This window comes from Eufriesea mexicana, unplaced genomic scaffold (genome assembly GCF_001483705.2).
Source record: "Eufriesea mexicana isolate 0111107269 unplaced genomic scaffold, ASM148370v2 scaffold24489, whole genome shotgun sequence".
NCBI classification, from domain to species: Eukaryota; Metazoa; Arthropoda; class Insecta; order Hymenoptera; family Apidae; genus Eufriesea; species Eufriesea mexicana.
In genome coordinates this window covers 40,333-56,200 of record NW_016931469.1, presented here as the reverse complement: position 1 = coordinate 56,200, position 15,868 = coordinate 40,333, and the positions used below count along the sequence as shown (strand labels likewise).

Here is a 15,868-nt window from a genome sequence, read left to right as displayed (position 1 = left end):
GACGAGGATGCTGGGAGATAAAATACGAAAACGCGAGAAGAAATTTAACACTCTGGTTCTACGATTTGTACCGGTTTGTTTAAATCATTTTGAATTTACAGAATTAGTATACTTTAGATTTCTTCGATCAGGTTTTTAAATATACAGATACTCGTATCTTCGTAATAAGTTTTATCAGGATGATTTTCCAAGAGTGTCTCTCGTGCAACATGGTAGCCATATGTCAAGCGAGCACGATATTTCTCAAGGAATACTCAGGCTTGATGTCGAAAGTGGCAATGGTGCCATCGTTGAAGGGCAAAGAAATGCCTCCGTCTATCACCAGGCCAGCGTCAAAGCCATGGGATTTCACAGTGATCTTGTTGCACTTTTGCCTGTCCAGGCAACACTTGTGCCTGCTGCAGCGCGTAGCATGATACATCTCGCGGATCATGTACGTCATTTTTAACTCCTCTGAAAAGCGTCGAAACTGCATACGGTTTCTCGAAACAGAGAGTACCATTTTTCTTGGGATCCAAGCATTTCATCGGCCAAGAATTTTCACCCTTCTCGATCATAGCTGCTAAAGTTTAGCGATATAGTTACCTGCAGAGTAGATGAGAGTGCGATGGTATTCGTTCAATAATTTATTCGCTTCCTCGAGGCTTAATTTCTTGCCGGTGGCCAGCTCGATGATCCTCTGAACCGTCTCAGGTGACTGGACGTTTATGGATCTGTACCAGAACCTGGAGCCAGTGCCCGTGCAAACGCAGATGCCCGAGCAGCGAATTTGGTACGCCTCTTGGTTTTCCACCTCGACTTCCAACGTTATCGGTCTCGAGGCCAAAAATTCCCCCATGAACACCTAAAGGTTACACGGGATATCGGTCGAGTATCTCGGGATATTTCTTTTTCCACGGCGAAACGAGATTTGTTCGCGAAACTAACTTCGTTCAATGCCAGCCAGGGTAAAGTTCTCTGACGGGGTTGAAGAGAGTCTGCTATTTTCCTTTGCGTCGATCGTGTAAGAGCCCTGAGAATTCAATTAACTTTAATTAAAGTAGTTAATGGGATTGATCAATGCTTCGAGGTGTTTTACATTCGTTCCATTTTTGCATCGAGGCGGAAGGAGAGGAAGGAGAGACAGGAGAGACCCCGGCGGAAGAATAAGAACGCGTTAAATGTACAAAGCACGGTACCCCGAAGGAAACGAGTTTATTTAGTCTGAAACGACGTTGTCAGGGAATGAACGAAGAATTTTAACGAAGAGTAATGAAGAACGACGTTGATCACGAACTCTCGATGCAGCATGGAGTAGCGGGACTGCAGCGAGTAGCGTAATTACGTTAATGTTAAACGCTCTGATATAAATAACATGTCCGGCTCGATAAATCGGGAATATCGATAAATAATCGGGGATTGATAATAAATTAATAGAGTGGATAGACAGTCGTGGAATATTCTCGTTGGCTGCATAACAGCATCGAAACTGGCCGCCATTTTTCCACATAAATCACGGTTTCTCGTAAAATGCCAATCATGCGCGAGTAAGAACTCGCTTTCTACGTTTTTCATTGACGAGTTACATGTAATATTTATATTTTTACGATGAGTAAATTCTCTTGTCAAATATTTCTACGAGAGAGAAAAATATTTCTATACGCGTAAGAGTTATGGCACCGTGGCTACCAAATCGGGCGCAATTTGCCTCGATTTTTCCCGCTATAAATCGGTCAGAATGGGACTGGCGAAAAAATCGGAACTTTCTATATATATTTTCGTTCTACCTTCCTTTTCTTCTCCATTAAATTACGATTTTTTGGAATTCGCGTAATACTCGATTAAAAAGTTACGACTTCTCCGTATGAGTCGTAACTACGGGGTTATTGTAATTTACAAGTTATAACTGCCAAAGTTCCGGCGTGCAGGAGGCCATAACTCGGAACTACTCGGTGAAGAGGACCAGCCCTGAAATGAAGACGCATTACGGCCTTTATGAAAACGCGGAATCGGCGATACGTACGGCTTACTTAAAACTTAAGAGAATAGATTGCCCTGGCAAAGAAGCGCGTTACGCTATTCGCTGCGAGATAGAGGGAGAGGGCCAGAGAGACGCCTTGTTGCGGGCATTTTATCGTTTTTGCCAACGCAATTTAAGTCCAGGAACCGCCGAAGGAACGTAAAGTTTAATCTTCAGGATGGAACCCGAAACAGAGACTCGAAATATGGCGGAACTAATGAATTCATGAAAATAAGGAAATAAATTTACTGCCCCCTCGCGTGTACCTGATGTTACGCAATGAGCTTGTAATTTTGTTATAAACTGGCTGCCCAACTATTCGGATAATTTTATCTTTCCTTTAATAGTCGCTTGGCGAGTGATAAATTTCAACAGAAGAATTAAATAATCGGTCGAAACGCGTTAACGATAATTCTAATTTCTGTCAGTGGGCGTAGATTAACGTTGAAATTAAATTTTATAATTAGAAATTATCTTTTATTTAATTCGAATTTTCAAACTTAACCCTCTATGGACCGAATATATATTTTTCTTGACTATAAGAATTGTAAAAAAAGATCATAGGGGGCCATAGAGGACCTAAACTATGATGATCGAATAATCGGTAAATGAAAAAGAATTAGAATTTTTAAAAATGGAACCACGGGGAGTATTGTAAAAATAATTATAAATATATCGAAAGAAAAATCGCGAACAATAACGTTGAATGCAGTATTTAATAAAATATCCATACATTAGCATGTAACTTGAAAGTTACACGGGTACATAGAGGGTTAATTTCTACTTTTTGACGTATTTTTAGGCACACTGTATGGGAAATAATATTAATATTAAATCTAGTACGTCCTAAACGAATATTTCTAAATTTTGAATTAAAAATCCTAGATGTCATTTTCGTCGCTTTTGATAGTTCCATTCATTATGTTTCTTCAGCCAGTGCGATCAATTGCATAACTCAATTGCCTCGTGAAATGAAATATAATATATAAATATCGTACACACGTTGTAAGAAAATTTCAATATATCGAATCTATGTTTCTGCTACGACATATCGAATAGGTGATCAGAAAATTTGAATCGATAAGACGAACCACTCGATGGGAAGAATATTACTCGATAAAAAGGAAGAGACAGAGGCGACGCGAATGTTTTGCATCCATTGTACTCCTGACGCAAGGAGCGTGTATATCCATATGTATACGAACGACAGGAGATTAAAGTACATCTCGTGAACGAAAGTAAACGTCGAGAGGATAAGGAAGGAAGAAGAATCTCGAGAAAGGAAATTTCTCTACGGCCACCGCGTCCTCGAGGTAACGAATAAAAATGCACATATTGATTTCTCACAGGGTAGAACAAACTTAGATCAGAGAGAATAACTTTTCTATAATGTACCCACTCGGTTCGTTTCTCTCCTTGTGTACGGCTCTTCTCGTGTATATGAAAAGGTCGCCTATAAAGTCCCTCCCCATTCATTACCGTTCGTATGCGACTCCGCATCAGCAGCGCGTATTCTCCTGTACAGAGCCTCTGGAATATGCTCCGGATATCTGTCGCGTACTTTGAGGGAAGCGTAAAAATGTTATAGTGCTTCGACTCGTTCGGATTGATCCCTAATACCGGCTTTGTGTTGTCCGTAATTAGCTTAGAGGCTAAGAGGAACGTGCCGTCTCCTCCTATGGGCACCATCATGTCCGCCCAATTCATGCACTTCGATGCCTCGTCTATCCTGTGTCACGAGGTATAAATTAAAAGTAAGTACTCGAGAAAAATTATTATTCCATGAAAATTGGAAAATTATGGGGTCACGATAATTCTCAAATTCGACAGCACCGAATTTTTAAAAAATTCGAGGCTTTCGGTGTAACGGAGTGCAAATGTCTTCGAGAAAAATTAGTGGTCGATGAAAATTGGGAAATTATAGTAATCCCAGCGAAATCGCGATATCTTTCAAATTTAGCAACGCGAAATTTAAGAATAAAAAGAATAGAAAAATGTTGATACTAGAATTTTCCTATTTCCCTCGAATTTTTTAATAATTAAGAACACGGGATCCGAAAATTGTTCGGAATTTTAAAGAAGGAAAATATTTTCAAGTCGACGCTGGAAAACGAGAAATATCGGTTAATTAAATTGTCCGCTAATCGCGAGAAATATAAAAGGATCGTAAAATAATAAATTTAAGAATAAAAAGAATAGAAAAATGTTGATATTAGGATATCCTTATTTCCCTCGAATTTTTTAATAATTAAGAATATGAAATCCGAAAATTGTTCGGAATTTTGTAGAAAGAAAATATTTTCAAGTCGACGCTGGAAAACGAGAAATATCGGTTAATTAAATTGTCCGCTAATCGCGAGAAATATAAAAGGATCGTAAAAGCTGGACGAAAAGGGAATACGTCCTAGCCCATTTTCTTTTTTATGTTTCTTGCGCGGAACGCAGCTGTTTCTTCGGGCATTAAAATTTATTACGTAATAACTCTTCGGGCTACCTTTTCGTGATACGAAAACTGATGTCGAGCTTTCTGAGAACCGCTGCCAGATTTTGCTCGCAAGCAATCTGTCGTTGATGCTCGGCGAGAATTTCCTGCGGATCCTTCCCTTGCTCTTTCATCTTCGACAATATTTGATCTTCGTTCAGATCGGGATTCTGAAATCGCTGGAACTCCAACGAGGACATCTTCGAGACGCCGAGCACCGTTCGCGGTCGATAAGACGTATTGTTTAAACAACTTAAGAGCTTCATGATTAACCGATCCAGACATCTCGGACGTTGCAACGTCCTGTCGATTTAGGTTAGACTGCACGCGAAATACCGGAGCCTTTTCGAACAATGCCGGCAACGCAGTCACTTCGGATCGATACTAATTAAACGGGGATATTAGTTTGGTTTCGTTATGATATTAAATATTGAACCAAGAGATTGTTCCGTTGCCGTTGCTTTCAGACCAAACACAATGTATCGTGTAACGTTTGAATACCGGCGAAGTTTCGCTTTATTCTAACGAATTGTTAACGAGTTTGCGCCGTTTATCGGCGGAAAATTTCGCACCAGGCGCCTTCATAATTGCATTATCGCATAATAAATCCCGGGCTAACCAGACACATTTCCTATCGCGTTGATGATTTATTTTGTTAGCTAATCCGATTTTGCGAAATCGAGCGCTTAATAGGACTTCTAAAAACATTTTCGGCCATCAAAGTTCGGATACGAGCGCCTATTTTGCAACAACATAACCTGATTACGAATTTACTTCGCGTGGGAATTAAGCCGGGTTAATTGCTTTAAATTTATCATTATAATTAAGAATAATTTCGTACAGGAGTGTCCGTGACGAATAATTACAATAATTCAAACCCGCCATTAAGAATTTATTCGTTTAGACCTTCCATCAATCTTAATTTATTATCTATTAAGCATAGTAAGGTAATTCAATTTCGACTTGCCAGTAAGAATCAATACCTTTATAATCTCCCAGTTCTTTATCTATTATCGAATAAAAATAACGATGTACAAATTTACTCGCTTATATTTTCCTTTAATTTTTATTCGATGTATTGGGTTGACAAGAAAGTACTTTCGGTTTTTTAGCGTGAAATAGAACTCAATTTTTTCTATACAGTAAATAAAATTTTAATCGGTAAAATATCATCCATTCTATTCGATGACCTTTTGCCATCTTTCTGGTAACTTCGTGATCCCGCGCTCATAGAATTTCTGGTCCTTATCTGCAAAAAACTTAACCAAGTGCGTAAATCTCAGAAGGTCGACCAGAACGTTGTGGGTATCTTTCAGTGAAAAATCTTCAGAACGAAATTTTTTAAACTAATTCTGACACGTGCGTTCTGTTAAACAATCAACACCATAAACTTCTCATATCTCTTTGTGAGCCTCAGCCGAATTCTTGCCTTTATGAAAATAAAAAAGTAAAATGTGTCGAAAATGCTTATTTTTACACCCCATGATAAGACTGGCCGTAAACTGACAGTTAGAAACGAAATTACACGGAATTTCTCGAAATAGCAACCTAAAGGTATCGACTACCACATCTGAAAAGAAAAAAATTCTAACATTGAGAAAAGAATAATTAAACAAGCATAACATTATTTACTGATGCAAACACGAAATTACTTTCTTGCCAACCCAATATATTAAGAGAATAATAATATAATTCGAACAACAGACGATACAATTCGAAACCGCGATTATTCAGTGTGAGGAAATTACGATGTCCTATCCACGAAGAAATTTTCCCAAATCCGCCTAACGCGATAAAAAGATATCCCTCAAAGGAGGTCTCCCCTGTAATCAACTTCCTTTTCCTCGGCTCCGACATCTTTCATCATACCGCCTACAACTGTCCCCGCTGCTCAAACGACCGCCCGCTTCCGGTCTCAACTTTGCAAATCACATCGCGTCTCTGCGGCTTCGTGACATCAGACGTTGCTTCAACTTGGCAGCCGGAGAGTATCCAGCACCGATGACGAGGCGGCTGCGTCTGTGAAACGTGTTCTTCGGGATTACTCACGTGTCCTAAGTGATACTTGGTACTCTCGGGTCCACCTAGACGAGGCCGCGTGTCTTGTACGCTAGCTTCTGGCCAACTTCCGGACAAAGTTCCACGAAATTTTCGTCTCAATGGACAGTGACCATTAAAGCCACTTAAGGTACCAGGATCTCCCCTTAAGCTCGTCCGTGCAGGCTGATGTTTCGTCGGCCACGAAATATTCTTGGACAGCACACCGTTGAGATTTCACCCAGGAACCCCCGAAGAGTTCTCGAGTTCCCTTGAAAGCCATCGTTTTATGAGCTCCGTGACATTTTTACCTCTTCCTTCATATTTCCGGATACGTAGCTCGCGGACCGCCACTTGGATCCGCCATTCTTCCCATCAACGTGAACGCCCGGTCCTTTTCTGTTTTTGGAAAATGGCGCCGGAAAAAAGGGAGAGAGCTGGCAGTTTTCCCTGGGAAAAAATTGCAGCGCAGAGAAAAACCTGGGTGTATATATATATTCGCGTCTTGCACGGTTTTTGGTCGAGTCGAGGTGGTCTAGTCGAGTTTCCGGTAACTGGAAGACAGAAGAAGCTCGCGGTAAACTTCGTGGAAGTTCTCGTCTCGAGGATAGCTGACCGCGAAAGCCATTTACGGTACCGGAATGTTCTCTTAAGACCCGTTGTCGCGAAATATCCGAGCGTTTTATATTTTACGAGCCACGGACTGCCGCTGCAACTTTTCTCAAATTCGTGCCGCCCGTTGGATTTATGTACGAGTTCATGGAATATTTCCCTCGCCGAGGGCAGAAAAGTTATACATCGAAAGCGCGTAATTAGCTTCCTTATTTATACTCGCAAATATCCGCGAGAGCACCGAGACACCTGTTATTGCCACATAGATGCTGTCTATATATGCACAGAGATTGCCACTGATTTTTACACCATTCACCGACAAGTTTGATCACCGGAAGTGCACTCTTTTCCGATATAAACGAAAAATAAAAATACCAGTGACGAAGCTCTTCGAAATATCGTGCCGACCATTTTATTAGCAATAACTCGTTTTAACTCACATTTATAAAAACATGATGTATTTTCCGAATTATAGAAATTTATCGATTTTGTAAAATAAAATTAAAGACAATGGAGTGTCTTCTTGGTCTTTTAAAACATCGGTCGATAGGGGTACTTGTTGGAAATTAGCTACGCCTATGCAACGATGGTGACAGGCCTGTTAAAGGTTGCAGGCCAATACCGAGCTTTGAACCTCAAGATACTATGCAGGCATCAAGGGGTCGGTTTTGGGGGTTTAACCCTTTGAGCAGTAACTTTCCAAACATCCAACAGGCTTCAAAAAGCGAGTTCTTTAAAATTCGTTAAATAACTTTTTTATCATTATATTGATACTTATATTGTGTTAGTTTAGAAATTATGATGTTTTGTGAGAAAAATGTCATTTAACTACTTTTTCGATATGAAAAAAACTTTTTTTAAAAAACTGCAGATGGCTTGTATGATGTGACTGTTACGTCCTTACTATTCAAAGGGTTAAAAGGGCCTGCTGTTTCTCGCTGCTCTCACTCTCAAATCCGGAACAGTGCAGATAGCTTACGTATTGTGACCCGCAGTGGTGTGACAAAGACTCTTGGTTTTATTTGTATATTCGCTTAAAGTTAAACTTTTATACATCCAATTGCTGCACAACTGAATACGGTTACTTCCCTTTACGCTAATCATTTTGATTTCCTTCCCGAAATTCCAAACAGTTCTTTTTCATATAAACTCTTTAAAGTTTTCAAATATCCATGACAGGAGAATTTGCCAATGACGAGTAAACTCGTCAGCCCTAATTAGTCAACGTGTTAAAATTTTCCTTTATTTTTCTGCCCGTGTAGTTAGGGAGTAATACCGATAAATATTTTTCTCGAGAAATTAAAATTTCAGATGCGAGTATAAAAAAACATGGTAAAAATTTTAGAATTGCAAATGACGCTTAACACGATTTCCCCACTTTTACGATGCCGGTATAATTTCCATTTTCCACGAATCTATTATCCATTACCGAAAAGGGCAAAGCAGAGGAGATAGCATCGCGAAGTTGAAAGAATCTGCCGTAAAACGTTGCACGGCATCAAAGCTCATGAGGCTAATACACGCATTAAAGTAATTAGCTTCCGTTGAAATGTAATTATATTTACTTACAGTCGGCGACGAATAAATACGCGGATTTTTTCGAAGTAACAAAAGTACCATTCCCTGGCAGCTCCCTTAGCAATTTTCTAAATTTCATGCATATGCAGCGGTGCCGTTTAAAATGCCTTGTTAAGGCTGGTAATGCGGGACACGATAATTGTATTTCCCTAGAATTTTTATTACACTCGGCGACATGACAACGAGCCACCCGACAGTAATTACACGTCGTACGCAGGTTTTAGCTTGAAGCGGATGCTCCGGCCCGAGTTTCTGCTACGTTGGCCGCCGACGAACTTTGCAACAAACTTCCACGTTCTTTCCTCTCCCCCATAGTTGCTGACCACCAGGGCCACTTATGATGTCGCGACATCCCCTGCGGGAAGAAATTTGTTTAGACCCGAACTTTTAAGCCCCACCCGAACAACGCTTCAACTTCCAACCTCTCTATTCGCTGTTTCGAAAATTATTATGCCACGAGGCAATTCGAGCTGCAAATCATCTTCATCGTCGTCGAATTTCACGTTCCCCGCGCTTCTTAATCACGCTTTGCTCTAGACTAGCTACGAAATTAGTGGGTAATTTAAACCCGGTCCAGTTTCGACGATGTACACGTTCCTGTGCAGCTTTGTGCAGGCTCGAGAGAGACATTTCGATCTTTCTCTTGCACTGGAAAAATTAGCCATTATTCCATGTGTGACGCTAATTTTCATTAGTGAGAAAATAATTGCACACAGGCTATTTGATTCCGTATTAAAAAATTATACAGAAATATGAAGCGCGAAGAAAACTGATACTAGACTGGCACACCTTTAAAAAAACGATATACCAATATCAAAAATATCATCCTGCCTTGTTTGCAAAATATAGGTGACTTCGAGACGCTTAAAAAATTCCTGAATATTTTTTATATTATTAAATAAGGAGAAAAGGAGACACCTAATTTCAGTCACCATGGTTTGCATATCTCCTCTGTACAGTTTAGAAATGAACGATATATTCTTCTCAACTTGACATTTCTTTATTATCCATTTGCAACGGTACAAGAGTAGCCAAGAAGACGCAAGACCCCATGTGCAAAGAATTTCCAATCCCGATCAAGTTGGAATATCAATCAGCACCACGAGTTAATGAAGTAATAGCACCTAGACGGCGCACAGTGAGTAGTCCGATTCCCAATGGCGCAGCAGTTCGCTTTCCAAGCATTGTACCCATTGTTAGACGGGTAATACCGCCCAATCGAATTGTAGGTTTTGTGGAAGTTTAAGTAATACGGATTGCACGCATTGTTGCGATTCGAGCAGCTCTGCGCGCCATTTTCGAGCGGTCCTCCAGCCATCGAACAGCCATAGGTATTATTTATCCCGCAAGGCTGATTGCGCATAAACGACTCTCGAAACGAGCCAAAGCTTCGTCTGCTTTTGCACGTCCAATAGTCCGTCGTCGAGCGGAATTCGTTTGGCTCGATCCAGCTGCTCGACTCGGCCGGGTAGCAACGATTTCTGCGATCGAACCAGCGACTCGCGTAACGTTCGTACAGATCGTAAGAATTTCGTCGATCGGCATTTCTAATTATCTCGCACTGCACCGTGCAATGGCTAGTCATCGGTCGGCGAGAACAGCAGACAGCGTGATCGTTTGGTCTCCAGTCAGAACAGGAGCTTCCGCTGGCTCGCGTGCAAATCATTCTGCAGTCTCTTTGTCTTCGTGGCCTGTGTACCCAAGTAGCTGACGGGGTCGATATTATCGTTCCTGCGTCGTATATGCTCCTAATTGGTTTACGCGAACTTGCGTCCACTGTCGTGTCGATGGAGAACACATCCGACGGACCCGCGGCTACTTCCTGAGTCTCACCTGTCCCAACCTTTGTCTCTTTCTTCGTCTTTGCTGCCGGGCTGTCTCTAGGCTCTTCTGCCTCTGATACCTCCGCTCCTTCTATCGCTGCATGCTTTTCCATCTTTGCTATTTCTTTCTTCTTCAGTGCCTCTTCTATTTTTGGCGACTCTTCCTTTTCCGGTGCTTCTTCCAGCTCCCTTATCGTCGGTAAACTTGCCTGCGAGCTGGCTTTTAGTTCCTCGTCTCCATCCTTCATGGAAACACCGAATGCTGCAATTATTCCCACGAAATCACCCTGATCATCCGGTCTTCCGCATATCTTCTCGTCCGTCTGCGAACCTTCGGCTATGATCAAATTCGGGCACGAGTCTTTGCACATAGGGTTGTCGATGGTAATCGTGATTATGCTGTTCTGTATACACGGGTACTGTCCACACTCCACGCTCTTCAACGGCTCTTGGTATTCCACCGCTGAGGAAATGTTCAACGCGTGACCGGGTTCGGGAACATCGGACAATTCGCTCGTGTCCACCCCTTTGCATCTGTACGCGCAAAGAATCACGCATTTGCCGTCGTGAAACTCTGGGTTGGACGATCCAGGCTCAGCTTGCGTGCCTTCTTCCTCTAGTTCCAGCTGTGAGGGCAGGTCTGTCATCGAATATATTTCCGCTGTTACGTTCACATCGTCGGTTTCCACGTGAGATTCAGTCGTTGCGTCCTTGGTTTCGGCAGCACCCACCTGGTAATCCGATTTTTCAGTGTATTCAGCTTCTAAATTTATCTGGGGCAAATTCTGTAGTTCGTTTAGCCTCTTTGAACTTGCGTCAGTGGTGTAAGCGTTCTTTATATTGGAAATAGCGTCTGTAGCCATTTTGATCAACGTTTGGTAATTCCCTTAAGTTGCGTAATTCCCTCTTTGTTATCTATCTTATTTAGTATGAACGTTGATGTACTTTATCACGAAAGTGTGTAATAAAATTGTTAATAAAACTGGCTATTTCTGACAGGTGCGTGATGTGGAGATTCTAAATGACATTTTTGTTGTTGAGGTATGAAAGTGTGCTATTCAAATACATTGTTCAAAATTCGTTTAAGTGACCATTTTTCGGTGTCATGGTCAAGCTTTGTTTGACATTATATCTTGCATTAGTAACTCGATTGGAATATGGTTTAATCTTCCTGATAGTATATTCCGGTTAGCTGTATAAACTCTGAACATGAATAATTGCACTTTCGATTTAACACGTGTACCATATGCTGTTGATAACTTGAAGGTTATGAAGAGTTATGTCACGTATCCATAACGAACTTGAACATGTTTGCAGTAGAGCTTCATTTGTACAGTGAATATAGGAATTTATTACAGCCTATTATCGATATATCTTTTTTACGATTTTATAAATATTTAACTACCCAGACTTTCTACCCAACGGGAATTGTAGAGTACGTAAAAAGTCATAGCCATGAAATAAAGAGCATCGAAGATCATGAATACAGATATAATTTAAAAAAGGTGTGAGCTTTTTAATTCGTGTATCATTTATGGAACAACAGTTTTCTACTTTGCGACGCGAACAAATTCTCGATAATCGAGGAACGCTACGTACCAGAAAAATTTGATCGTTATCCCAGTTCAAACTGGAAAAGAATTTCCAAAATTTCTCACTGTGCTTCATTATCGCATCAACTTGCCGCAAGGTCCTATGCACAAATTGTTGCGTCTCCCTGTGAAACCATAAACTCTTTATCCCACTGACCAAGCACATCTTGGTGCGTTCCACAAAATCTACGTTCGATCGCATAAACCTAAACGTCTCATAGGCATATAGCGTGGTTACCAGTGCTCGTGGTAGCGTCACGTATCTGACTCGAATGTCTGCTTCCGTGGAACCCTTTTCCACAGATCGTACAGCTCGTAGACAACGTCCTCGATCGTTGCGTCTGCGAAGGTCGCTGCATCCGTCTCCGATGATCGAAGATCGAGTTGTCAAGCCTGGAAGGTACTTCCGTCGACTCCTGTACAGAATATTCAGTTTCATCGTTCCGGTCTGTCCGGCCATTAATTTTCACTCCTTCATGAATATTCAGAGCAACTCATTCATCGACCTGTTACAACGGAAGCAAGACGCGAAGCAACTAGCTCATACCTCAACGCTGCTCGATTCCGATGACTGTTGCTCGTCCCCGTTACACCAGTCCGATTGCAATTTGATGCTCATCAACAGCTGCCGCTTTTTGTTCCCCATTTGAAACTCGGACAGGATCTGCGTGAGGATCGTGTTCGACGTCTGCATTTTCACGCTCACGGCTACTCGTTTCCCATTGAAGTCTTTGCAGACCTCGGTCACATCACTCACATCTGTACTCTCGACTTTGGTTGACGGTATCGGGCTTACCAGGCTTGTCGGAGTTAATGACAATTGCGCTGTCTCGTCTGCTGGTCTCTCTACCGGTTTCTCTTTTGGCACCTTTCTTGGCGCCACTTCCGGTGTTTCTCGCGGTGTCTGATCGTCAGCGACTGTTACAAATGTCTCGGCTGTTTCAGTCGTCGTTGCTTCTGCAGAGGATGAAATCCCAGACGACTTATCAGCGGTTCTTTCCGTAACGTCGACATCGACTGTTCCTTCGACAGGTTCGACCACTAAGGATGATCCTCGAGTTGCAGTAGTCTCATCGGGTGCATCCTTCTCTACAGGCACTTCTTCGATTACGCTTTCTTCCTGTTCTCCTGATGGCGGTGCCACCTCTGCCGTCGTCTCGTCGATTATATCTGTAGGTACCTCTATCACTGATATATCTTCGATTGTATCCCTGTCTACTAGTGACACTGCTACTGTGTCTTCCAAAGATACTTCTTCCGGTTCATTCACGATCGTTCTATCGCTATCGTCCTTTACTGCTATCAAACTTAGCTCATCAAGTGCATCCGTTGTCGTACCGTACGTTCCATCCACCATTTCGGTAACTTCTGCAGGAGTTGTACCGTCTTTGAAAGTGCAGATACATTGGTCAGCGACTAGACTGGGATCCCTGACACCCGAGTGGCATACTATTTCATTTGTGTCAATGAGCGAGCACTGGACACCTTGGCTGATCGATGTCACTCTCATGTAACTTTTATCCTGCTTGGTCGCGGATTTGTCTTTCTGTGCGGTTTCTCTCCTTCGATTCGACGTCCCTGGTCTACTATTGACCTGAGGTTTAGGATTATGATTCATGGCTGTTAATCCAAGTTTCGATGTCCCAGGATTCTGCACGGATCTTCTCCTTGAGTTATTCGGTGTTTTCTTTATTGCTTTGGGTTCTTCTTTACGGGGAATAGAATGCAACGTGGAATCCATTTCAGACTCTGGTGGCCCACCTAACCGTTTCACGGCTTTCACGCCCTCCTGATAGACTATCTTCTTCGCTGTGACGTAAGGAGGACTGTCTGGATTGAACACAGCGTGAAGGGTACTTGCTTGAACGTTCACATCTATGTTCACGGTTTGTTGATCTGGTTCGTCCTGGTTCGAAGCAGGGTTCTTTGCTTCTAGCTGTTGATTAACTACCTGACTCCTGGAACTGGCACTTCCACGGTTATTCGACGCGTTTGATTGTTCTCCTAGATTCGAATTTGTACGTTTGCTAGAATTCGTCTGTTTTTTCTTCTGATTGGGGGACTCGCCGCCACCCTTTTTGCGACCTTTCCCGAATTTCTGACGCCGTAGTTTCTTAGGGGATGTTTCGTCGCAAGAGTACACGCCGAGGAGCCAGTCGTTCCCTGATTGGATCTGTCCTTGCCCTTTCCAATAATCATCTGACCATCGAATTTTATTGAAAATTAACGACTACGATTAGGTATATATAAATAGGTATTTATTTCTTCGTCTTACAGTTACAGAATAGGCCGAAGTATACTGTCACTGTTTCACCGCATTAGGTTATTTAACCCTCACACTGCATCCCTGGATGATTCGCGTCCGAATGATTCCTTCCTTTTCTTCGAACCGCAACGAGTGTTAACAAATCCCTTTTTACGTGTACTCTAAACAAAAATTTGCCAACTAAGGATATTGCGTAGTGCCATATTTTCATACTTGAAATATTAAGAAAAAGAAAGGATCATCTGTCAACGGGAAATCCGACACGAAACATTCTTGCGTATGCAGTGCGAGGGTGTCACGGGGTATTTCAAGATCGGAACATACTTTGACATATAGGTGTTTGACAATCAGGCAGTCCAGAGATGCTTTCGCAACAGACGTTTCTGCAGCAATGAATTTCTTGCCAGCAGCTCTCCTCGTACATGTAGTCATTGCATGTTTGCGATTGATTGCACGAGTTTGAGCATGAAATATTTTCCTCGCCAATCGGCGTGCATGTCCCACACGTGGAACAGTCCCTCGTGCCTTTCTTCGAGCGTTTCAATTTCGATGATTGTTTTACGAGCTGACCGATACTCGTTGTCGCCATTCTCATGAAACATTTATACGTGTCCTGTATCTGTGACCAAATCTTTGCTTTTCGAATATCGCCCAATAACGACCGCTCGTTCATTTCGCATTGCTGGCTACAACCTGTTGTCTTTTTCCCCGTCTGCGTTTCCATTTTCGCTCTATAAAACGTTCGTAAAACGGTACTTAAAGGCATCGCGCGTTTTTAAATCGTGATAACGTTTCGAAAATTAAGCCCGGTTTATAGAGACAGGGGTATAAAACGGATGGAATATAGCAGTAACGAAATTCCACTTTAATACAACTTTCAACATCATTCTGTCCTTTCATTCTAGTATCCAATAGGGATTGTTAAATTAACAGCTCGTAGCTTCAACTTTTTCCGTGAATTTTTGCCAATGTTATATGGAAATATTAACGTTACATCAATGGAAGAAACGAAAGCAATGAAATAAAAATATTCGTTCTTCAATCGCGTTGTTTGTGAAAGGAACCAAACAGAAGTCGATTTGTACCGTGGGAACAAAATTATTCCAAGTTAAAACAAGATATAGAACATAGAGGTCTACAAGACATACAATTAAGGCAAAGTCAGGAAATACTATTAGAATTCTTATTAAAACATATTTAAACATATCTACGTATAAAAATAAATCGAAAGTGCGGGATAAAATTTTTTCCCTTCGTGCATCGTTTTCGAGAAAATCGAGTTTAAAAATTCATTGGGTACGCGCGCGTTTAGCTAACTCCAAGCGCATCCAATATGGCCGCCGAGGCTTGGCGTTTCCCACTTTAAACTCGATTTTCTCGAAAACGAGGCTGCGGATGAAGAAACTTTATTCCTTTTTATCAACTTATTTTTACCCGTAGAATAATTTCCACCTGGTTATACCACCTGTTATGAGTCAC

General features: G+C 41.7%; 1 protein-coding gene across 1 annotated transcript; it reads right to left on the bottom strand.

Annotated features, from left to right (window-relative positions):
* Nucleotides 1-223: 223 nt before the first annotated feature.
* On the bottom strand, nucleotides 224-3,499 carry LOC108554498 (NAD kinase 2, mitochondrial). The gene is made up of 4 exons (XM_017909797.1): nucleotides 3,399-3,499; nucleotides 928-1,012; nucleotides 586-844; nucleotides 224-453 (listed from the first exon to the last, which is right to left on the bottom strand). The coding sequence occupies exons 1-4, from the start codon at nucleotides 3,497-3,499 to the stop codon at nucleotides 224-226; spliced, it is 675 nt and encodes a 224-aa protein (XP_017765286.1).
* Nucleotides 3,500-15,868: the final 12,369 nt, after the last annotated feature.

Bases quoted from the DNA above. Each gene is read 5' to 3' on its own strand.
- LOC108554498 (XM_017909797.1), bottom strand. From the start codon at position 3,499: ATGCGGAGTCGCATACGAACGGTAATGAATGGGGAGGGACTTTATAGG. The intron at 845-927 runs GTTAGTTTCGCG...TGTAACCTTTAG, and splicing joins CCTGGCTGGCATTGAACGAA to GTGTTCATGGGGGAATTTTT. The intron at 454-585 runs GTAACTATATCG...GACGCTTTTCAG, and splicing joins CACTCTCATCTACTCTGCAG to AGGAGTTAAAAATGACGTAC.